The sequence below is a fragment of the Phalacrocorax aristotelis genome, chromosome 4, assembly GCF_949628215.1.
Source record: "Phalacrocorax aristotelis chromosome 4, bGulAri2.1, whole genome shotgun sequence".
Classification (NCBI taxonomy): Eukaryota; Metazoa; Chordata; class Aves; order Suliformes; family Phalacrocoracidae; genus Phalacrocorax; species Phalacrocorax aristotelis.
In genome coordinates, this window is record NC_134279.1 from 84,611,854 (window position 1) to 84,635,588 (window position 23,735).

The following is a 23,735-nucleotide window of genomic DNA, read 5'->3' on the forward strand; positions in this document are numbered from 1 at the left end:
ACATCTAATTCCAACCCTGACTTTGCATTTCATACCTCCAAACATTTGATTTCTGATAGGCTAGAGAGTCTTCTCTAAGGTTTGATGTGCTGTAGCGTCTTCGCAGTGGATGCATTGGCTGGAAGGATTTACAAGCCTAACTCTGGGCCATAAGATGAAGCTTCAGCTTCTGAAACATGTTTTCTGGTGCAGGCTGGACAGGTCTTATTAGATGTGCACTAACTAGGCCGTTCTATGGCAATCCCTCCCCATGAGACTGCAATTTTCACACACTCACCAGAAGACTCTGACACAGAGCATGGAAGCTGTGCTGGTTTATCTCCAGTTCATCCCAGTCTAGCTGCCAGCAGCTTGTGGGCTTGATGATGAAGGGCAGGCCATACAGTACAGACTCACAGACCCCTTCAGACTTCAGAGCCCTGCGAATATACAGCTCACGTGAGTGAAGCACAGCCAACATGAAACCAGAAAGGCCATCTACCAGGAGGTGCCTGGCTCAAGTGGCTATGGCAGTTATCAGCTGCAATACTTCTGCAAGCAATTTATGTCTGTATTGCTGTGGCCTGTCACACTGAAACCTTGCAGAAAAGTCCAATTGCAGCGAAAAGAGGCTTTCTTGCTGATTTCCAGATTCCTTTCCACCTGCACCAGCAAGAGCAGGCCAAGAAGCAAATCCAGTGTTCATGCATTTTGTGTACAAAACGGATTGTTTATCTGGCCTCCTGGGCAATAGCTCACCCAGGCAATTACATCTCTTCCTAAGTGATTTTTGCTGGATTGTGGTTCTCTTTCCAGGGAAAAGGGAAAGTGATGTGTGCTCTACTCCTGCACAGAGCCAACATCCCACCACAAACACTACTACAGACTTCGTAGTGCTTGACATTGCCTGTCCGTAGCACACTTCTGCTTCACGGCAGGGCATTATTAAGTAGCTTCAGTGCTTCGGCTGTGGGCCATTTATGTGCAATTTCTGAGTGTTCTTCAGATATTGACAGGATGCAAATCATTTTAAGAACGACTGTATAGTTCAGAAATTACACAAAACTTTCCCTATAAATAAACCTCAGAAAAGACACTAAAGAGCATCACTCTTCTTGTTATGCTCGGGGCTTACCAGCCATAGACTGCTGATGGGAAAGTGAATAAATTCTTATGTGAAGTCACACAGCACTATGAGGCTTTGCTTGCTTTTTTTTTTACTACAGTCAACTAGTTATCTCAGGCTCTGGCATCCAGCTTATTGCTGTGGCCTCATTAAGTAGTGAGAGAACAGCAGAATTACATATGGAGCAGTGGCTGCAATCTACAGAACTTCATACTGGAGGGAACGAATAACATAGCATGAATAACATCTATGGCGTTACACTCAAAAAGTGCTAGTGTCACGGTGTCATGCTCTGTTCCCGGATTGTTATCTGCAGTGAGCCAGATTTTGTCTGTTAACGCGCTTCACTGACGAGACGCCAGGCGGTTAACATATACCACAATTTTATTATATTTTCCACTGTCCTTAAGCAAGTTATTTTAACCTATATAGTAAGCCCAATACATGATAAGACAGAAGTTGGTAGAGCAAGACACATGAAATTGGAGGAAGGGGAATATGACCTGTTCGGTGTTCCAGCAGTTCACAGCAAGGTCAAAGGTGGTGGGGGTCTCGGATCAGCTGAGAGGGAGCTCCACTGAGTTACCCCCATGATCCGATTTTATAGCTGGTTTGAAGGCCCTAGGCCCCACATATCTTTGTATCCAGGGTTTTAATTGCCGCAGCACGCCCTGCTACGACTCTTGGAGGTGACCGGGCAGTTTGGGTAGATAAATGAGGGGCAAGGACGGAGGAAGGCCTCATGGTTTAGCAAAAACATTCACTCTTCTATAATTTAAAGGAGCCACACAACTAAACCCTCAACCACAATTTGTGCTTGTGATTAGTGTTTAGTTGCGAGTGGGTGACAGCTTCTTGATTTGGTTTAAATACTTCCCCCAAGGTGTTCTCTCCGGGCTTTTGACATAAGTTTAGCCTAATTTTCTGGCAGCTGGTAAGCAGCGTAGGGAGTGGCAGAGCCATGTTATCAGTGTCTGCACAGTTGGGGCTGGGGGCTAAGGAAGCGGTGACCTAGTCGTCATCTAGTTCCACCCCTCACCTCGGCCTCATTGTAGCGTTCCCCTCTTCAGCAGACCCCTGATATTAGTCCGGTCCCAGGGTCAGGGCCCCACACGTGGTAACACCGTTTTTGACTCTGCACTCCTGTCTGCATATGTGGGACGTGCTGTTTGGTAACACTAAGAGTTACAGGCGTTGAGGGTATCTTAGGCCAGAATTTTGCTAACTAGCACTTTGAGTCCCCCAGCGCTTTATGGTGATGTTTCAAGATCCTAGTTGAAATTGCACAGAAAGAGTGAAGGTTGCTATTATACCAGCCTTCCAGTTACCAAGCACAAATCACATAACACCACTTACTTTACAACCCGGAGTTTATACAGCACTGTAGTCTGCCAGGCTGCCATCTGGCACGGTGAATTCAAATCTGCTGCTCTCACTGAGCCATCAGCAGTCCCAGAAAGTAGAGCTGGGTCAAGCAGTCTCTCCTGCAAATCGCACTTCAGGCACACTAGGAGAAGGAGATTGGTTTAGATTGTTGGAAATGGCAATGTTTAGCACATGACATGCTCAAAGCACTTACTAAGTTAATATTTTCTAGCAACAGCAACTATTAAGGGGAAAACAACGCTAAACCCTGTGACAAAAGGCAACAATCTATCCCCATTTTACACAGAGAGGGAAATACCACATGCTTGGCATGTTAATGAAACAATGGTTGGTTGGTAAATGGGCAGACAAGTTCCAGTTTTGGTGATGAGTGGCCAGCTATAGAGGGAGCAGAAGCTCATTCCCCAGTGCCATACTGGGTTCAGGGCCACACATTTCCTGCCAACTTTTCTATCTGTGTTGTGGAGGAACCCAGCACACTGATGACACTAATTCTGGTATAATTTGATATATAGCTCCATACAATTTCTCTGGCCTTCTACAGATTTCTTGAACGTGGGAAGGTGAAAAAACCTGACTGCAGCGTAACCTGGTTTGTCTTGCTAGCTATAATAAGACAATGCATCAGGTATGAAATTCAATGCTACGATGAAGGAAAAAACACCTTTCACAAAATATTATAATTGCCTGTGCTGGTCTGCAGGCTATTACAGTAGCTACTACATAAATAAAAAGTCACACCAGGCTTCCTGATCTGCTTGCTATGGAGGATATCTGCAAAAGCCACCAGAAACTTTCTATGAGCTTTACTTGCAGTCTGGAACTGGCCTGTGGATCCCCAGAAGGAAACAAGTGTGCTTCTGCCGCGATGGCAATGGGAAGCTGCATGTGGGGACCATATTGCGGTGGCATATAGTATTGTATTGGAGAGGCGTGGGAAGAGGATTGCCAGAACTGCATGTGCAGATTCCTGTGCCAGTGCAATGGTGATAACAGAGTTAACAACTTACAGGAAACACCTATGTCTGCTGTAGCTGTTGGTGTTTTCAGTGCTCACCCGAGGATGGATTAGGGATTTGGACTTAAGACTAGTGAAGAAAAAAAATTAAATATTCCTTATAAATTTTCCCATGTGTTATTATAACTGTTGGCAGCTCCAGGTAGAACATTAGCTATTTTAGTGCTAAATCAATGGATATAAATACAAGACAAGTCACTTTGTAAGACAGTCTTTATTTAAACGCAGCTCTGGCACAGACTTTTAGTATCAAAGACAAGGAACACAATTTTTAGGACTATACAACTGAGCCAGAAGGTCCTTGGCTCTCAGTATGTAAAGACCCTTTTACCTTGACCAAGTGGCTGTAAGGTCATACACTCTTCAAAGCACATTTGTGCTGTAGAATGGAAATTATTTATAACATCAGCAGCCACAGGACATGGTAGCAACCTAGAAGTATTCTAAGCAAATGGCCTCTCTTAGCCTGAGACAACAGAAACTCCACACAGCTTTCAAAGTCACCTAGAGACCTTACTTGGGTCTCTAAATGTGAGGGAACAGGCCCATAGGACAGGCCTGAGTAATCTTTAAGGCTGTGGGATTTAGGAGCACCCTGCAGAGGGGGAGAGAAAATGAAATACTTAGGGTGGTCTTGGGTGCACTGGCATGGCTGAAGCCTCCCGACGGAAGGAGGAGATGGAGTTGTTCACTCTCTGTGCCATAGTCATGTAGCCACGTTTTAAACAGCATCTCCAAGCTGATGACATTGTCCTCTATGGTTTGCACATTGATGTCTATTCCCAGGATTGCAATATCTGCAGGAAGAAAAGGTGAAAAGACACAAATATTTTCAGCCATAGAAAAGAACATTGTTTTGCATTTTCTGCTACACTAATCCCTCAAGCGCTTTCACATCAGAAGTACTTCAGAAGCCATTACCATGAAAATCACAGCACAGGGCTGTGATCCCTGCCCTTCTAAAAGGACACTGATGGAAGCTGAGCTGCTCCACAGGCCACACCAACACCTGTCTTGTCAATGGGGTGGGTGGACTGGCTACTACCATCTTCAGAGGACTAGCTGTGACTGATGCAAACCATCCTCTGCTGTGGTCATCTTGGCACTGGTCTCAGAGACTCTTCTCACAATTTTAAACCATTTCCTCCATTTCCCTAAGCAAGGGACACTGGCTATGTGGTGCTATGAGAAATGAGAGACTGAAAACCTGAAATGCTATGCTAGTGGGGAATTCTGTAGTCACAACGGAAAAGTACTACTCCTCGTACAGAAGATGAATGTTACTTTGCAATATGGCCCCATGACTACATTGCTAACCATCCTCACTGTGTGTTTAAAGGGGCAGCTAGTCACAGACCTGAGAACAGAAGCAAAACTTGACCTGGACCTGACCAACACAGAGGACGCGTTTCAACGTATTACTGTTGAAGCGCTACTTGATAACACAGCAATCCCACGGCAGAACATCTTTGCAGATACAACAACAGCCAAAACTATCCACCAACATTACATTTCATTTCAAACAGTGAAATGCATCAAATTTAGAGGCTTGTTTAAAAGAAAATAAAAGGAGAAAGTAAAAGTGTTTGCAAGGACACAGCAAGTATTCAAGCTACCAAGTTGGAAGTGCAGAGCAAATGCATATGATCTAGCAACAGCATTTAGGAATGGGAAAGTGTAGGCTGGACAGCAGAGTTACGGAGGTCATAAACCTGTGCTAAGGATCTTAAAATTCCTGGAGACCTGATATGCAGAGCCATTTATTGCTCAGCGGTCTGCAGAGTGATATAGAAAGAGGTTTGCTGTAACTTGCAGAAGACGGGTATATGTTCATATATACATATATATGGCCAGAAGCAACAGTGGGAGATTTAAACGTGGCTTAACTGCCAGCAGACCTCAGTGTGTGAGGAGCACAGCGGCGGCAAGGGCAAGTCCTGTGGCTCAGCGCTAGGCTGGGGCAGGCAAGGCGGTTCCTCGAACCCGAGAAGCCCAGGGGTGAGCGGAGGGACCCACCAGGAGCCGGTGGCTCTCCCGAGCGAGGCTGACGCGCAGCTGACGTGGCGTGGAGTGTTGCCAGAAGCAACGGCAGGAGATTTAAACGGCCCCTAGGGAGCGTGAGCCACCGGGACGGGCAAACAGGGCGTGGCGCCAGGGTGTGGTGCAAGGGCGTGGCGCGGCAGTTCGCACAAGCAGGGCGAGCAGGAGGGACTCCACAGCCCGCTTGTAGGTCTACAGCTCAGGCAAGTGCTTTGGTCTCTGGTGAAATTGTGGGCACTCGCCTCAGAGCTGAAACCACTGTTCGTGCAGCAAAAGCCCTGAGACGTCAGACGCATCCACCCAGACGGGTCTGGTAAGAAAGGACACACCAGTACAGGCCGTGGGTTGCGGCAAATGCCCCAAACCCTCTCCTGACGAAAAGGTAAGTACCTGCACGAGGTGTGCACAGGTTGATGGCCTGTTACATCAGGCGGCCGAACTGCAGCAAACAGTTAAGAGGCTGCACAGTGTTAGAGGAGCTGAGGCAGAGATAGACAAGTGGCTTCAGAATCATGTTCCTGTGGCAGACACCGCCGAGAATGAGGCACCACGGACCCTGGTGACTCACAGGAGCAGGATTCCCCATCAGCCTGCACCCTCCACCATCACAATCAGAAACAGATAGGAAGCCTTAACAACTGAGGACACCCATGAGCAAGGTCTGCAAAGTCCCCTGCAAGGGGAGACTGTACCAGCAACACACAGTGGCCATCATAAAAAGAAATGATGAGTGCTCGTGGTGGGTGACTCTCTGTTGAAGGGTACTGAGGCACCCATCTGCCGGCCTGACAGGGGGTCACGAGAGGTGTGCTGCCTCCCAGGAGCCAAGGTTCGAGATGTGGCCAAGAGGGTGCCACAACTCATCAGCAGAACAGACTACTATCCACTACTACTATTTCATGTAGGCATGAACGACACCGAGAGCTGTAACCTGGGTAAAATCAAGGAAGAATTTTGAGCCCTAGGGAAGCAAGTGAAAAATATTGGCATCCAAATTATCTTCTCGATTTTGCCAGTTTGAGGGAAGGGAGCAGCAAGAAATAGGCGCATAATGTATATCAACTCCTGGCTACGTGGCTGGTGCCATCGTGAGGCGTTTGGCTTTTATGACAATGGGGTGTTCTTCAATGGCTTCAATGGCTACAACATGCCATTGATGCCACGGATGGAACTCACCTGCCCAAAAGGGTTAAGGGAATCTTCAGCAGTAGGCTGGCTAATTTGGTGAGGTGGGCTTCAAACTGAAGGACTTGGCTGGTGGGATCTGTTGTGGAAATGCTCACACCAGCACGTCCAACAGGGGAATAAGTCAGGCCAAGCCATGTGGTAACATATGTTCCTTAGCTGTCTCCCAAGATTTGAGACAGAAGAGTAATCACCTCCAGTGTATGTACACGGATGCACGCAGTCTAGGTAACAAACAGGAGGACCTGGAGCTCCGTGCCCACTCAGAAGGGTACGACATCATAGGAGTAACTGAAACACGGTGGGACAACCCAAACGCCTGGGGGATCGTGGTGGATGGTTACAGGCTCTTTCATAAAGACAGGCAGGGTAGAAGAGGCGGAGGAGTTGCACTCTACATTAAGGAAAACCTTGAATGTATCAAAGTCAACTATGGTGATGGCGACTGCTCTGCCGAATGCCTCCGGGTTAAAGACAAAGGGGTCTTTGCAAACTGTGCTTAAAATTTCACTTCCACATCTCCTTAAATAGTGTAACCACACATAGTGAAAGAAATTACCGGCTTGTTTTTGAGGTTTGGAGAAAATAAAACTCAGCACTACTGTCGCATGCAGAAGAACTGCCTGACTGCACTAATGTTACACCTGAGTACTTACCTGTTACTTCCTTTCAGGGAGTCTGCCAGTAAAAAAACTTGGGTCATTGGGTGAAAAAAAAACCAAAACCAAAATTCTAGTGATAATCAAGAGCTACAGCTTTTCATTTTTTAGAGTCAGTCCACACTTCTACTGCTTCTAGACTTGACATTCATGCTAATGGGTGACTGTTGCTGGTCTATAACAGACTTTTCTCCACCTTATTTCTTTACCTTAAAGCTAGATGCCTATCTAAAGGTTCTTTCCAGAAACCATGGGCTTGATTCCGAAATCTAATAAAAATGTACCCCCGTGTTATAAAGGGAACAAAATTAGGTTGTATTCCTGAAGTCTGTCAGTATTTAAAAGACAAAACAAAAAATCATTCACTCCAGTTGTGTAATGGCCAAGAGAGTTATCTCACAGAGGAAATATGACACACAGTCTGTTAAAAAAAATAAAAAATTAATGCATCCAAGTTAACTGGGAGAGAAAGGTGAAACACCAAACAGACCATTCTGGTCTATTCTACCAAGGTCCAGGTCAGTCATTACAGACAGATAGTGGATGTATTTAGGGAATACAGGTGAAGCTGGGAAAATAACACGTTCCTGTTCTCCTTCTTGAAATCAGGAGTCATTGAATATTAAGTCAGGAGAGAAACAAAACCTTGATTTTACGTATGCTTTAACAGAAGGTTCTGGAGAAGCAGAATGTTGCCCTTAGGGAAGAACATGTAAGGATTACTGCAGTGAATGTCAGAAGTCAGATACAGAGGCACTCAGTGCCTTCATACCCAACAAACATCCACACAAGGGAAAGGGGAGAAATGCCAGTAACTGCTGCCTCCTACCAACCCTCCTGCCTGAAAGGCTGTTTTGAAAGTAACACCCAGAACAGTTGGATAAAAAAATCAATGTGTGGTCTGGTCAAAAGGTGCATTGGGCAGTAGAGCTTCCTGATTTGGGGACCAGATTTAAACCATCCCTTTTGAAAATTTGGGCAGTGAGAGGAAAGAACTTTGAGGAAGTTTGGCTAGCAGGACACAGCTAACTGATCCTTACAAAGCTGACATGAGGTCCAGCAAAAAGAGACAGAAGCCTACAATAGTACAAAGACTTTTCATGAAACCCAGTAAGAAAATATTTCCATTCTCATTAGTATATATGGAGACAATTAACTATTAAGACCTCAAAAAGAGGATGATAGGGCCAACTAAGCAAAGAGCTCAAACTCTAGCAATCTAACATTAAAGCCCTAGAGCAAGTCAGAAGAGTTTTTTAGAGCAATTTACCAAAGACATTACAAATAGGTTAATTTTTTTTCAGGTTAATCGGATTCATAACATTTTAAGATCTCTGAGCTCCATGGAAGAGCTATGTAAAACAATAACAAAAAATAAATTGGAAACTGTCATTTGCTCCCAATAAGCTGAGATGGAGAGGGTACAAAATTAAATTCGCAGGCAGGGGATTTTAAAAGAGATGATTTCTCAATGTGCTACGAATACAAATGCAGGATGCAATATCTGTTTATTGGGTGAAAGGGCTACACAACTCCACTTTTAAAAACAATATGGTTGAGTTTTGCAGGCTGTAAAGCAGTCCTGTGTCCAAGAGGCACACAGCATCTCCTGTTCTGTGGTGTCTAGCTTTCCAAGGCTCGCCGCAGGGTTCTGTGCAGCACCAGCTTGATGCAAAGTCTTTACAATAATCCTCCTTGCTTGAGAAGCCACCATTTTCAGCCACCCAAAATACTGCTCTCTTCCCATATGGACAAGATCGGTGCTTTTAATTAAAACCTCATCCATGGAGCTGTAGGCAATGGTTCCTTCCACAATTTAGTAACTCACAGTTTTGGTGCAGTTTTGGCATATTAAATTAATTCTGAAGTCATGTCAGAGTAACAGAACCTTATTCCTCTTCCTTAGGAATCACTGTTCCCAGTGTTAGTGGTCAAGGTGCTGGCCAGAAAGAGAAGATGCTCCCTTTCTCCGGACAGCAGTTTTACCTGCAGACATGAGTGCTCTCCCTGAGGCCTCTGCTCTCAAACAGGCAGAGTCCAGAATAACCAGCTGTGTGTCATTGAGGAAGACTGTCCCTTCAGGGCAGGAAGTTCTGAACGGGTAGTAAGAGGGTTGATATACCTCTAAGTGCTTGATTATACAACTTAGTGATTGATTTGCTCTGCCACCAGACTAGTGGGTTACAGAGGCAGCAGGGAGAGCAGCCATCCTCTGTAGCAAGGTGCACCTACTCAGTGCTGCACTGCAGATTGGGGAAAACCAGGGTAAACTCCTGCTATTTAACAGTCATTTTATCAGCCTCGAGAAAGAGCTGAAATAACTGAGCAGATTTGGAAATTAGGTAAAACAAAACACAGAAATTAAATCCGCAGGTATAGCAGCATTGCAATGTACAGGCTTCTACCACTGAACCGCTCTGGTATTGGACTTTTGATCACCATCTGACTGGTTTATTTAGAGTCTGCTCAGCACCTTTTGCTTTGAAACAAAAAAAAAAAAGCTCAAAACAGGAGCTAGCAGGAATTTCTGTTTCTGGCTTTCTCATTACTATAGCTTAAATTCTCACTGTTGAAAACTGTTAGATTAAGAGAGGAGTTCTTCAGAGATATGGCCAGGAAAAATAACATTCAGCATCTGAGATGTACTCGCTCTTTCACTAATGGAGCATGTGGCCAGGTGTGCGAGGGACAGGGCAAAAGGGGATCTGCGATCCACCTAAACATTCCCAACTCCCTACTCTGCCAATTAACCAGAAATTTGCTACTGCAACCAGAAAAGAAGAACAGCTAGAGACAGTTCAGACAACAACATCCAACACTACCTATCATTCAGTAAAAACAACGTTATCATTGCTAGTAACTGGCCTTCCACAAACTTTGCAAGGCATCAGGACTCAGGTTTTTAAGCTTGTTATCACCTCTTTGTGACAACTTGCTGTGTGAACCAGAGCTTGGTACCAGGTGTGTCTTGTTGATGGGGAGTTTAAGTGTCAGCAGTATTTAAAACGGAGGCCTGGATTAGAAAACAAAGGCTTCAGGGTTATAGAGAGCTCCTTGATAGGCAATTGCTGGTTACTAAAGAAGTACAACCTCAAAAGCTCAAGAGAAACTGCCCTAGCCATAGAGGAAAAGAAGCAGCAGCCAAGTAAGGATTATATCAGTGACAAAAAACCAGCTAATCAACAGTGTAAGTACTTGATTTGGTCTGGGAAAGTAACTTTTACTTGCATTGTGCAATATGTAGCCTGGGGGAAAGGATTAAAGGCTAAGAACTGTCTGGAAACCAAACATATTGTAAAAGGACAAGACCTTGAGTTGGTGAGGGGGAGGAGAGGGTTATCTCTGTAGGATCATTGAAACTGCTTCTCCTTCCCTCCTTTCTGCTTGTCTGCCTGCTTCTTTCTCCCCTGACTACCTGCTTCAAGGGTTCTGGTTGCCTCTGCCCGCTCCTTTTGATCCATCAGTCACTTGTCCAGGGTGGTGTCCAACAGCATGTGCATATGTGTGTCTGACAGTGTGTTACCCCCATAAACTCTACATGTTTGTCTCTTTAATCCCTCAATAAAGCTGTATTGCACACTAAGGCAACTGTAGGTAATACCAAGAGATGCAGTAATGCACGGAGCCTATATGTTAATTTTGCCCAAATGTGATAAAACAGCAGAGAAGTGCTGTGGTACAAACTTATTGCTGTCCCTCTGGGCACAGTAGTTCTCACTTATATGAGTGACACTAAATAGTACAAAGTGGCATATATTGGACCAAAGCAAGAACTAGTGATTGTCCTGCTGTCCAAAGCCATAACTTCCCCAAGTACTCTGTCTTATGCTCACCATTGCTGCTGGGCTCTTCTGCTGGCATGCACTGTTCTATGTCCTCAGGCTCCAGAAAGTCCCTCTTCAAAACCTCAATGACTTGTATACTTCGCAGACTCACAAGGTCTACATCTTTTAAGTTCTTTTCCAGCTGCTTTACCAGTTCTTTGCCGGGCTGGCTAGTCAAAATTGTGATCTGAAACACAAATCAGAGTGTGCAAGAGCTGCCTCTGCCTTACTCCTCTCTTGATAGGTGATGATGCCTGGTCTGTTTGAATAGCACAGGTCCTGCTATGGACAGAGCAGAGAAATCTTGCTAAAATATCTCATTTATTTAAAAGCATTCTTTTTTGAGCTTTGCCTTATACTTAAGCCAATAGGAAATGGATTGAGATGTTTACTGTAGGAACACCAACAGGTTTTGTGCCACTGCTGGAAGAAGATGGAACAATGTACAACTTTCTTATGTTCTATACTTTACACTTACAGTCAGTGAGCCTGTGTGTGCATAGGAGGGACTCTGCCTGAGGCTTTCTGAGGGACAAAGTGCTACTTCCCATTACTGCACCAATTATAGTTCAAGCAGACTAAATTTGGCCATCTCACTTGAAGGCTGAATGGGAATTTTGTTTATAGTATATGGTCTATCCTGAAGATGTTTTTTAAGAGACCAATGGCAGGTGTGATTCACACCTCCCAGTTCTGGTATAATATTAATTAAGTGACTGCAAGAGCTTTTTCATCACTGACAATCATCAACAGTTTCTAGAAACATGTCAGGCATGTTTGACACCAGTTTCTACCTTCAAAGAGTAGTTAGCTAAGAAAGTTTCAAATTCTGACCTTGCCAGATATTTAGTGATGAAGTACTGAGCCTTCTCAGCACATCTGCTCATTGCTCTGAGGGACTATTTAATAACTCTAAATAAAAGATAAGGTGTATTTTAGGTAAGGCTGCTAACAGATATACTGTAGGGAGCATTTGGGGAAACATTATGGTAGACATTCACAGATGACTTCTACTACAAAGGTATTAGATAACACCAACAGAAATGATAGTTCAAGGGTTACAGATTCTTTTCTTTTTTTTTTTTTGGGGGGGGGGGGGGGGGGGTGTGTGTGTGTGCGCAGAAGGCAGGGAGTATACTCCATCCAGATTTATTCTTAGTGTTTATCTATGAGCTATTGAGAATGAAGTGGTGATTATGATCTCCTTTATGTACTGGCAAAAGCAAATAATAGGAACTGTTCTGGACTTGGGTGGAACAGAACCATCTAAAGATATTATTATTCTTTTATACAGCTATGGATTAAGTATTTCCTACAGCAGTATACCTTAACTTCATGAAGACCTTTAGGTTATGTGGTGGAAGTTCATCTGCGCACCCACAAAGGAGAACAGAGACACAGTGACAGGCAGAAGAGCCCAGGTTATGCCCATCCTGGCTACTGCCCTCAGCCCATCGAAGGCCCATTTCCCCAAGCCTAAAGGAGCACAGGGGCAGGGTGTCAGACCAGGAAACCAAACTAGGGATGGGAGGAAGGGACACCCTCCCGGGGCCGCTGCCTGGGCTGTCCCCAGAGAGCTCCTGTCCAGGTGTGAAACCCAAAAAGAGGAGTCAAATCCCAAGCACCTTTCTGACCGAGAGTGGGTTGCTGCCATGGGGTGTGGGACACATTATGGGGTGCGGGGGAGGAACAGCTGGGGACTGCACAAGGCTTATTATGTTTAGGGGAGGAACCAAAAGTGGGCAGAGGGATGGAGCTAGGTGATTTGGGAAAGAACAAGTGTGGGGAAAATAGAGAGGTGAGGGGCTAAAAAGAGCCAGTCCTGCGTAAACAGTTGGCTGGTCAGTATGCTTGTCTGGCCAGGCCCTGCCCGGACCACCACAGTCTGTCCCATCTTCTTCTTAAATTCCTTCCCAGCTCTGCCCTGGGTGAGGGCTCCCTTCTGTGTGCATGGCGGGGTGTCTCGCTGCAGCAGCTGGAGCCACACCATGGGTTGGAGGCCCATGTGTCTGTGGTGCAGCGGCTGGAGCAAGCGTGAGTGAGCAGGTGATCATTAGGAAAGGTCAAAATGGACCAGCTGGTGAATAGGTGAAATGGCTTGGGAGCAAGGGGGTCTCTAAGGGTGAGACCATGGGAGGAGGTGGCTGTTGGAGGGAGGAGGGGAGCTCTGGCCAGCTCTGGGGGAGGCTGGGATCCAGGAGCAGCTACTGGGCAGACAGAGTGCCTGAGCCCAGCTGCTGGAGAGATGCACATTGTATGTACAGAGATAGGGGTGTGTGTATATATATATTTCTGCCAGTGGATCTCCATCCTGCTCAGCCAGAGAGGGGAGCAAGCTGAGGCCATTGGAGCCATCTATGTTTGTGTGTGTGGTCTGAGTGTCTGTGATCTGTGAGACCAGCCACATGTGTATGTTTGTGTTCTATAGATGTGTTCTGTGTGCATCTGCCTGCCGGGAATACATGCTCAGCCTCACAACTGGTTGGGCCTGGGGACATGGAGCTGTGGCAGCCTTGCTGATGTCAGATCAAGCCGGATTCCCCTAACAAGGTATACAGCTCCAACCAAACTTATCTCTAATGTTTGCCTTTGCGTTCCTATTACTATTATGGGCTCCTTTTAGGAACTAATAAAAATGGCTAACAGGGACTGTTCTTGAGCTGGGGATAGATGAACTGTCTAAAAGACATAATTATCTTTTGCAGAGCTATAGACAGAGCATTTGCCTCACTGATGCACCTTTATTTCATCAAAACCATAGCTGCATTACATCTGTAGCCTATCGCCTCCAATTTACCCTTTTCACAACCTGAGTCATACTGGCACATGCTGGTCAGACACCAGGAGAAATATTTTACCACATACAAAACCTGAGGTAGCTACTCTGACTTCCCTTCATATTACCACAGTTTCTAGATATAACCCCTTCATGCCATTTTACTTCCTAATCTGACAAAAGATGGTCTACTATAACCTGAAAAATGCTTTTCATCCTGTTGCAGATTGGCCACATTTCCTGCCCTGTATTTGCTGCTGAGACTTAGCTTTGCTGATGCTGGTGGGTTTTCCCCTCTGAAGTCAGGATCTCAGAAAAGTAAGCATTTTCAATACTTTGGACAAATTCTTGCATTTTAAATGATTGCAGGTTGTATCAAAGTCTGCCTCCTAGACTTTCTAGTCGTCTAGGAACATTCTTGCCTCTGTGCTTTAACTGTTAGCAAAATGCACATTTGCCTAAAGACTAATCTGATTTGCACAAGCAAAATGCCAGTGGTGCTCTTGCACTATAAATATCAGCAATCATGGTCTTATGCTAAAGAAACTGTACTTGCAATGTAACTGTAATACCTCCTTAAGCACTTGTGTTTCTGCTAGCTCACATGTAAGCACGCTTCATCAGCACCTTGACATACTATGTTTCTTCATCCTACTGCTGCTCATAGTCCTGTCCTGCCCTTCCTGCCTCTTCCTCCTGAGCTGCAGCTGGCGTGTGCGCGGCTGCCTGCAGCATGCTCCCCTGCTGCTGCACTCCAGGTTTTGCCCGCGGTGGGATGGTGCCGGAGACGGTGCAGCAGCCAGGTGTTCCTGGTGCGCAGCTCCAGAGTGGTCTCCTCCACCCGGATGGAAGCATGCGGAAAGCTTTTTGGTTTCACTTGTAGTCTTTAGAAGCGTAACAGCAAAAGCTGAAAATGCTCTTTTTTTGAAGAGAAGGCTTCACAAACAGAACTGGTAACTTTGAGACGAGCCAGTGCATCTTGGAGAGGTCTGGCCCCTTGCTGGCTGCCTTTTCTCCTCCTGCCCAGCTCTGCGTGCTTCCTCTGCTAAGCATCTTCCCTCTGCTGAAGGATTTCAGAGAGTGATCTTGTTCCTAATCATTTACTCCTCAGTTGTTTACTGACTGTAATTATATGCCTGTAATTTGCTGTTTCAGCCAGCACCCATGGGTTACTGTACCTCAGTAATAGGGCCACAGAGATGTCAGTTTGGCAATCGGGCATTGATGCATCAAAATGACATAAAAAGCATTAAATTCTGATGAATAACAAACACTCCAGATAAGCCTTATGTTAAATCTTAACTGCAAAATGCTGGAATCAGCTGATTTATGAGGGCACTTAACTAAGGCATGAAGGTCTTGAAACAGAAGAAAGAAATTGTATTGCTAGAACCTGACATTTGTCCAATTGAAAAACAGATGAAACTAGAGAGTTCCAAAAACTTGATAAAGTAGGGCTTATTTTCTCTTGTCCGTGCCTTACAGTTAAATGCAGAAATACCTCCCCTAATATGTTTTCTAATCGTAGAATAGTTTGGGTTGGAAGAGAGACCTTCTTGTCTTGTCTTCTTTGCAATAAGCAAAGACATCTTCAACTAGATCAGGTTGCCCAGAGCCCCGTCCAACCTGACTTTGAATGTTTCCAGGGTTGGTGCACCTACCACCTCTCTGGGCAACCTGGGCCAGCATTTCACTAATGCTTTAAAGTATCACAGAAAAAAAAATTGCTGTTTCTCTTAACCATAGACTAAACAGAAAATGCTTGTGGGAGATGTTAAGTACTCCATCTCCACACATGGTCTACCTGATACAGTTGAATTTAACAGGATAAATGCCTACTTTAACTGGCTTAAGTTACCCAGCCTTTAGTTCCAATAAGGTATTTTTATTTTTCCTTCTTCAAAAGATACTGTATCTGAACAAAAACATTCAAATGCCCCTGAGAAAAGGAAACAAATAAAAATCCAACTTACTCTGCATAAAAAAAAAAATGCTTGTGATGAAATAAGAATTTCAGTCACTGAAGTATCTGAAACAGAAAGCTGTCTTTTTTAGAAACATGGCCTTTTGTAAGGGTGAAATACCCCTCTGCCTTTCTGTGATCACTGGCTTTTATTTTCTAACAAAGATCTGAGAATTGTAGGTGCTGTTCTGCTGCTTCCTGGCTCCTTAGTGATCTGATGGTGCTTATTCACCCTTATGTGAAAGACCAAGGCCACCCCTTAGATCCCATTTAGGTCTGTGAAACACCTTTTGTCTGGGTCTGCAGAAGACTGAATTTCATCAGGTTACCTGTTTATGTATCCACAGGTTTATGCAGCATGCAGAACAGGGAGGACTGCAGGCTTGGAGCACAGTCCTTTGTCATTGAAATCCTCCTCAGAACTAAATTTAGAGCTACAGTTTTCACAGGATAGGCAAGTACGTTGTGTTGCCTTTTGGAAGCCCTCAGTATCCTCTCCAGTACCTGCGCTAAAATCAAGCGTACTATAATACTTCTGATCTCTACATTCTTTGAATTATCTCTCTAGTTTTATTTTGGATATTTTTCAAATGAAATAGGATCACGATAAATTGTATCCTCTAATGAAGCCGCAAAACAGCTATTCTTAATTTAATTTTTTTTCTCTTTGCTTTACAAGGCATGCATTCTTGGAAGAAACATGTGATGCCTGTCACAAACAGCTCAAAGGGAAGTCAGGTAGCAGAAACAGGAAATGAAATATAGCTAGCACAGAGCAACTCAGAGGGAAGACTAGAGCTGGCAAGTGTGACTGATGTCTGTGGTATTTGCTGTTGTATGGAAACCAGGAAAAATCAGAGACTCTGATGTGGAAGGGATGGGATTATATGCTCAGCTGTCTCAGAGGCTTCTAAAGCAACTCCTCCTACCTGTTGAACTGACTGTCTGCAAGGGTTCTCTAATACTGCATGAGACAGTTTCTGGCAGAGGTTCTCTAGGCAGCAATTTAAGTTCTGCAAAAAGTTTCTGACGAATGGCCCCACCTCCTGAGTTACAGAGTTCTTGTCCTCCCTATGAAATCTTTCAAGTTAGAATCCATGCATGTTTGAGAGTAGGTTTTTGTTTGCTTGATGTTTGAGCTTTGTGGGTTTGCTGTGTTGGTTGGTTGGTTTTTTACTAGCTCTACATCTCCTCAGATTGCCCTGAGGATTTTTATAAAGACTCTCTGCTAGGGTAGTCTTTAGATAGGACTGAGTATACATATCCAGGACATCTGCAGGGTCACAACTAGCGTAACAAACGATGTGAACTCGCTGTTTTCTAGTACCAGGAAGAAAAAGATCTGGTAAACTATCAAAATTATCAACAAAGTGGTATGTGGTCAGATTAATTCCAGAAGAGTGGAGGACACACAATTTTCCAGGCTGAGCCAAGTACATGAGAGCAGATATGAGTTGGTAAATTGTCAGAAGAGGAGGAATTAGTGTTACATTTATGTACACTGTTCCCATGAGAAAATGAAAGTATTATAAAAATGGTGGTCAATGCTTTCAAATAAATATAGAATACCACAGCCTATCACTGCAGCAGGTATCTTAGATCCCTTTGCAGTGAAAAGCATAATATACTTGCATGATCTAGAGGAATAAGAATTGCTTAGTGAAGTATAAACTCCCTATATTCATGCATAACTTAATTTTGAATGTAGCTATCTCATTCCTTCAACTGTACTAGATGGCGTCCTGGATTTTGTTGTGTGTCAAAAAAGGTCTTGCCTCAAAAGGGTACTGTTTGTTCCAACCCCCAGCTTTGATGTTTAAGTACACATCACATTTGAAAGAGTCAGGAAAGGTACCTCAAGGCCCTAAGAAAACACAGAGAAGCAGTAAATCAGAAGAAAGGCTTCCTGGACAGACAGTAGAAGTGAGCCTTAATTACAGCTGGGAGAATCTGTCTAATCACAGCATGACTCTAGAAGGGTTTAAGAATCTAAATAAAGCAGAAGGACTGGGGATATTTCACTCATGGGAGTCTGGATTCCTTTTTAGGACTGTCAAAGCTCTAAAATCAGGTGGACCCTGAGCCTGTGAAGTCTGAAATAAAAGATAGTTTGGAGCTGATGTTTCCTCATGTCCAGAAGAAAACACTACTTCCGAGTCCTTCCCCTCTTGATAACTGCCTGTCCTTTCACGTCAGTTGATGCTGCTTTAAAAAAAAAATTCTTCCTGTGAACCTTGCTCTGCTTTCTCCATTTGTACATATGTTCTCACGTGTTGTTAGCAGCTTCCTTCCACTTATGCAAGTATACACGTCCAGCTGAGAATACAGCCACTAGTTCACACCAAAACCTATCAGATCCTGTCCCAGGACTGCTGTAATATAGATTTATCCAGATATGTTCCCTTTCCTACTGGAATCTGCCCAGAGGGATTTGAGGACTTGATATATTCCCACAGGATTTATGGACACTGGATCTCTTGGACAGCTAGATTGCTGAATATCTAAAACTTTCTGGCATGTTCACTGTACGTAGGGTCATGTCAGAGACACTGCTCAAGCTAAACGGTGACAACACACCTACACAATTGGCTTAGGAAGTACTGGACAGACCTGCTATGTGCATGTTCATTCCCACTGTGAATCCTGGGAGACAAGACACCAGTATATATGTGTACTGGAATTCCAGACAAACATCAGGCTGTCCTACCATACCAACTCATGTCACTAACCTGTCCAACAAGACTTATTTACCTGAAGTTGCTGTTCTTCCTACTTTCTCTAGGCAAATCGTCAATAGCCAGTCCCAAAACTGCACAAAGTCTGAGCAGAAAGGAAATGTTTGCATGTGGTGTTTCAAAACACTTTACACTCCTTTCCCAGGGCCTTCCTCCTTAGAAGGAAGTGCGGGAACTGCTGTGGCATGGGAGACAGAGTAATACATAGCCTAGAGCTGGGATGAACAGAAATACCTTCCATGATGCAAGAATGCTTATTTAGGTGTAGAATTTGCTTTTTAGGCTGACTTTCATGAAATTTCCTAAACTATGTGAGCGTAGGTGGAACATGAGAGATAAACATTTATAAAGTATGATTCATGAAGTGAGAGAGAGTGCTTTTAATGCATTAGCAGCTGCACCTTATTTAGGGCCTTGTAAACTGCAAGGAGTGGGGATAAAGCACTAGTGCTTCAGGTTTACAGCAGGCACAGTTCTCCCCTAATTCTCTGGGGCATGGGCAAAGCAGTTGGATTTCCCCGTTCTTTCCATGTCTGCTGCAAAGGTGTCAGAGATTACCCTTTTTCCATTCACCCAACCTAAGGACATGTGCCAAGAACAGATATGATGATTCCTGAGTTTCAGGGGCTGTCTGTTGCACAGAGCTTAAAATGGTCCTTTTCTACTTTTCGGTTATTTCATGCAGCCGTTGCCAGTGATGTACTGTAAGGGACCCCTGTTACAATTTGCAAGAGCCCTGTGGAATTCCCAAGCCACCAAGAAAAGGAAAATGCTAATTATAAACAAACTGTTTTGTTATTCCAAATGCGGACCATATCTTCTTTTTAGACTTTCTCAGTGGCCACTTGTGTGAGGTTTAACAAGGCCAAGCGCCAGGTCCTGCCCTTGGGTCACACCAACCCCAGGCAACGCCCCAGGCCTGGGGCAGAGGGGCTGGGAAGTGCCTGGCGGAGAAGGCCCCGGGGGTGCTGGCTGACAGCCGGCTGGGCATGAGCCAGCAGTGCCCGGGTGGCCAAGGAGGCCACCAGCCCCCGGGCTTGTGTCAGCACTGGTGTGGCCAGCAGGAGCCGGGCAGGGATGGGGCCCCTGTGCTCGGCCCTGGGGAGGCCCCACCTCGAGTGCTGGGCTCAGGTTTGGGCCCCTCGGGACAAGAAGGGCCTTGAGGGGCTGGAGCGTGTCCAGAGAAGGGCAGCGGGGCTGGGGCAGGGTCTGGAGCACAAGTGTGCTGGGGGGCGGCTGGGGGAGCTGGGGGGGTTTAGCCTGGAGAAGAGGAGGCTGAGGGGAGCCCTTCTCGCTCTCTGCAGCTGCCTGAGAGGGGCTGGAGTGAGGGGGGGGCTGGTCTCTGCTCCCAAGTCACCAGTGACGGGACGAGAGGAAACGGCCTCAGGCTGCGTCAGGGGAGGTTTAGGTTGGAGATGAGGGAAAATGTCTTCCCTGCCAGAGCGGTCAGGCCCTGGCACAGGCTGCCCAGAGAGGTGGGGGAGTCACCGTGCCTGGGGGGGGGTTCAAAAACTGTGTAGATGTGGCACTTGGGGACATGGTTTAGGAGGCCTGGGGATGTTGGGTTGATTGTTGGACTTGATGATCCTAGAGGTCTTTTCCAACCTTAATGATTCTATGAAAACTGATTTGGAGAGGACTGTGCCAAGACAATGACCATTCTGTAGGCTTTTCCTGTCCTTTGCAACTATACCGACTGCTCTCAAGATGAAATGCATTTCTTTTGTCTGTATGAGTTCACTTTCAATGAATTGTGGACATGCTTTCAGGCATAATACGGACCTTTGTACAAACATCCTATCGCATCAGGGAAAGTTCCAGACACTAGAACCACAGAATGGAACTGTAGGCTGAAAGGAAAATCATGTCCATAAGCACTGTGAATGTCTTTGCATTTGACACAGTTGTTCTGTGCAAGTAAGCTGAAAAAGCATCCAATCTTAAATGCCTGGAAATTAAATTAATTCTTCTATACTATAAAGTAAGTCAGTCTCCATAAGCAACTCAGACCTGAATCTGTATAGTTTCCATGAGCGTTCAGAGATTGCCATCCAGAGTTTTTTTGGAGTGCTTATTTTCTTAACTGCTCTCTCCCTCCCTCCCACAGACCTTAGATATCACACAGGCTATCATCTTAATATGTCAACAATTGGCAAGTCTGGTGGATGGCTCCCACTACCTTCCCAATATTTTCTTACCTCAACAGAACTGTTTCTTGAGCCTCCTGCTGCTGTGTGTCTGCTGTATTGTTTGAACTGTTGCAATCCATCCTGCACAGCTTGTACTACTCCATTTCCCCCCTGTGGGAAAGAACCTTCCCTTGGTAGCGAACGGAGCTCCAAAATGCAGGCTTGAATTCGTGCAAAGTTTTCTTTCACTTGCTGCAGAACAATATTCAATGAAATTGAAAGAATGGAAATGTCAAACTGATAATATAAAATATTTTTCCATAATGTGGAAGGAGGCTTTTGAATTCACAACACTGAAATAAGACTGGAGGCAGGAGCCAAGTCAGAAAACAGTGGACAGTGATATGAATCAAAACCAGCTGATAGTTACGCTAGTAACAACACACATTAACACTCCTCATGTTTTCAGCTGTCTACCTGTTGCCTGCTGCTAGCCAAAATGTAGTAGTTTGGCATGCCCCTCTCCTCTGGCCCTGCATAACACAGAGGCAGAACTTGAGGCATAAATAGGAGCGCTGAGGCAGTGTAATGTCCCCAGGCCATAGTCACCCCTGCCATATCCAGACTCCTTTACTCGTTGAGCTGTGGAACTATGGAACCTGTGTTCAGGGGGGTTTGGCAACAGGTTCAAAAAGGGGTTCCACAAACTCATGGGTAGCAGGTCCAGAGGCAGATACCAAGAGGAATAGCCTCAAAAGTATCCTCTATCATTCTTGATACAACAGCTGTGGAGCGAGGGGAGTGTGAGGAGAATGAAGTGCAGAAAGTGATTTGGCTGGGCTGCTCCCTCAAAATAGCCTTTCCTTTTGATACTGGGCTGATGGACTGTTGGTCTGACTCAGGAGGACATTTCTTATGCTCTTATACTGCTCTTTTAGGACATTCACCACAGTAATGATTGTCAAAAAGTAAATGCTGGTGGAAGGTCTGTGGACCCTCCTGCTTCAAAGATGAGCTTCCAGAGCAAGTGTTAGAAAGGAAAAATTATTCTATATCTGTCATTTGTAAAAAGGTTTTATTCCTTCAGGCAACAGCTACCACTGTACAATGGCTGCCCTGAGGACAGTTGATCTGACTCATTATGGCAAGATGAACATTATAAATGCACAGGTTATTAACCCATTTTGCTCCACTATGGTGCTTTGCATCAGTCTCATGGATTGGAGGACATTAGGCCATATTGTCACTGCCTGCTATGGTGATTGAGATTACCTGCAGTCTGAGGCTGCTGAACCCTTATATTACATATATTGCTCAGCCCTTTGTTGAATCTGGTATCACTTTATAGCAGCCACTGAAATCCAGAGAAGGCAGTCTGAACATGAACCAGGCTGGCCAGGATTACGGTAGACGCCTCTCATACTCTTTCTCCTCACAATATTAGTTGAGGCTACCTGGTGTCTATTACCCAGCCACGACCTTTCCTTAGCACAGACATGACAATGCTAGGGAGCAGCCAGGATCCAAAGGTGTGTGGAGTATCTCACAGATGTCAGTTCACCTGAGTTTCAACAAGAACTCAAAGGAGTTGAGACATACCCAATGGGTAAACTGGCAAATTCTGGCCATAGGAGAGATTATTAGTGAACTCTACCAAATCTGTTTGAAGCAATATAAGGCGCTGCTGCCAGAGTTCACCTTCCTCACAGAAGAGTCAACAGATGAACATATGACTCATTTGCTTCAGATGCTTGGAGCTCTGACTCACTGAACCACTCCTGAGCAGCCACAGTTTACAGCATGGTCTTTCAGTGTGACTAAGTTATGAACCAGGGGCTCAGGCATGTGTTCATAAACAGCTCCAATGGTTCTGCAAATAGTGTGGGGAAGAAAGCTGGGATGGCTCAAACCTCGCCTTAGAATGGTGAAAAGAGTAGTCTTAAGAAAGGACACCACACTTTGTACTCTAATGTGTGAGAAGTATCTGGCCCATTATGTCAGTTCTGCTGCAAGGTTAACAATCTCTTATAAATGCACCAAGTAGATGCAGCCAGGAGCCTCTCTAAGTGCTACAGCAAAATTCCCTACAGTTCAGATGCCTGCCCTGCCATCCCAGGAGGCAGCTGCAGCTCACACAGTTGTAAAACAGCTGTCTAACTGTGCCAGAACAGGGCTTAGCACAGAATGCAGGGCAGCCTGAAGTCCAGTTAAGTACCTGTCCTATGGAACTGGCACCAGCAGAATTGTATTTTCTCTTGTATATGCACAGCTACTTTAAATGTTAATTTAGGGGAGTCTACGCAAGCTGCAGTTTCACCTTGGGAATGTGCTTTGGACATGTTAAACTTCTAAGCACAAATTGTGTTGTTTCTGACTGCAGCCCTGTTCTGGGTGCTGACACCCAGCCTGGTGCCATAGGCCTTGACATGTCTCTTCACATGTGACCCTGCCCCTTCATTACACAACTCCAAGAATTCATAATCTCACACTGTGCGTCCAGCAAACTGTTGTAATCTGCAACACTACATTGCTTTCAGAGAAAAGCTACCAAAATTAGAGATCAAAGCTGGCCAGGAGCCAGGGTAGGCACTGTGCTCACTGCCCTGTCTGGCTCCTTCCACATGTTGTACCCTCACCCACTTCACTTTCTTAATTTGCTAGTCCCTGTAATTAACAACTTTCTCCCTTGTTTCTTTTTCAGCCCTTTTTGTTGGGGAGGGTCTGGGAGTTGTGGGGGATAGCTGCCTATCCCAAGGGAAAACCAGTAGGAACAGAGCCCATCAGCTGGAGGTGCTCTGCTCAGAGTCCTTACTCAGTCCCACATTAAAATTTTTTGACGCTTTAATGCTCACTTACCCTCTTGTCACCATCTGTTGTCCTCCACAGTTATTTATTTTCTTCCTGGTTTCCTTTTC

The 23,735-nt window shown here is 45.1% G+C and overlaps 1 protein-coding gene across 1 annotated transcript in view; it reads right to left on the reverse strand.

Annotated features, from left to right (window-relative positions):
- M1AP (meiosis 1 associated protein) overlaps positions 1–23,735 on the reverse strand; it is a 29,450-nt gene that overhangs the window by 2,746 nt on the left and 2,969 nt on the right. The window contains exons 2-6 of the mRNA XM_075092394.1: positions 20,890–21,072; positions 11,227–11,404; positions 4,133–4,306; positions 2,462–2,612; positions 278–419 (exon numbers count right to left, since the gene is read on the reverse strand). Of these exons, the coding sequence (XP_074948495.1) occupies positions 278–419; positions 2,462–2,612; positions 4,133–4,306; positions 11,227–11,404; positions 20,890–21,072 (828 nt within the window). The remainder of the gene's footprint in view (positions 1–277; positions 420–2,461; positions 2,613–4,132; positions 4,307–11,226; positions 11,405–20,889; positions 21,073–23,735) is intronic.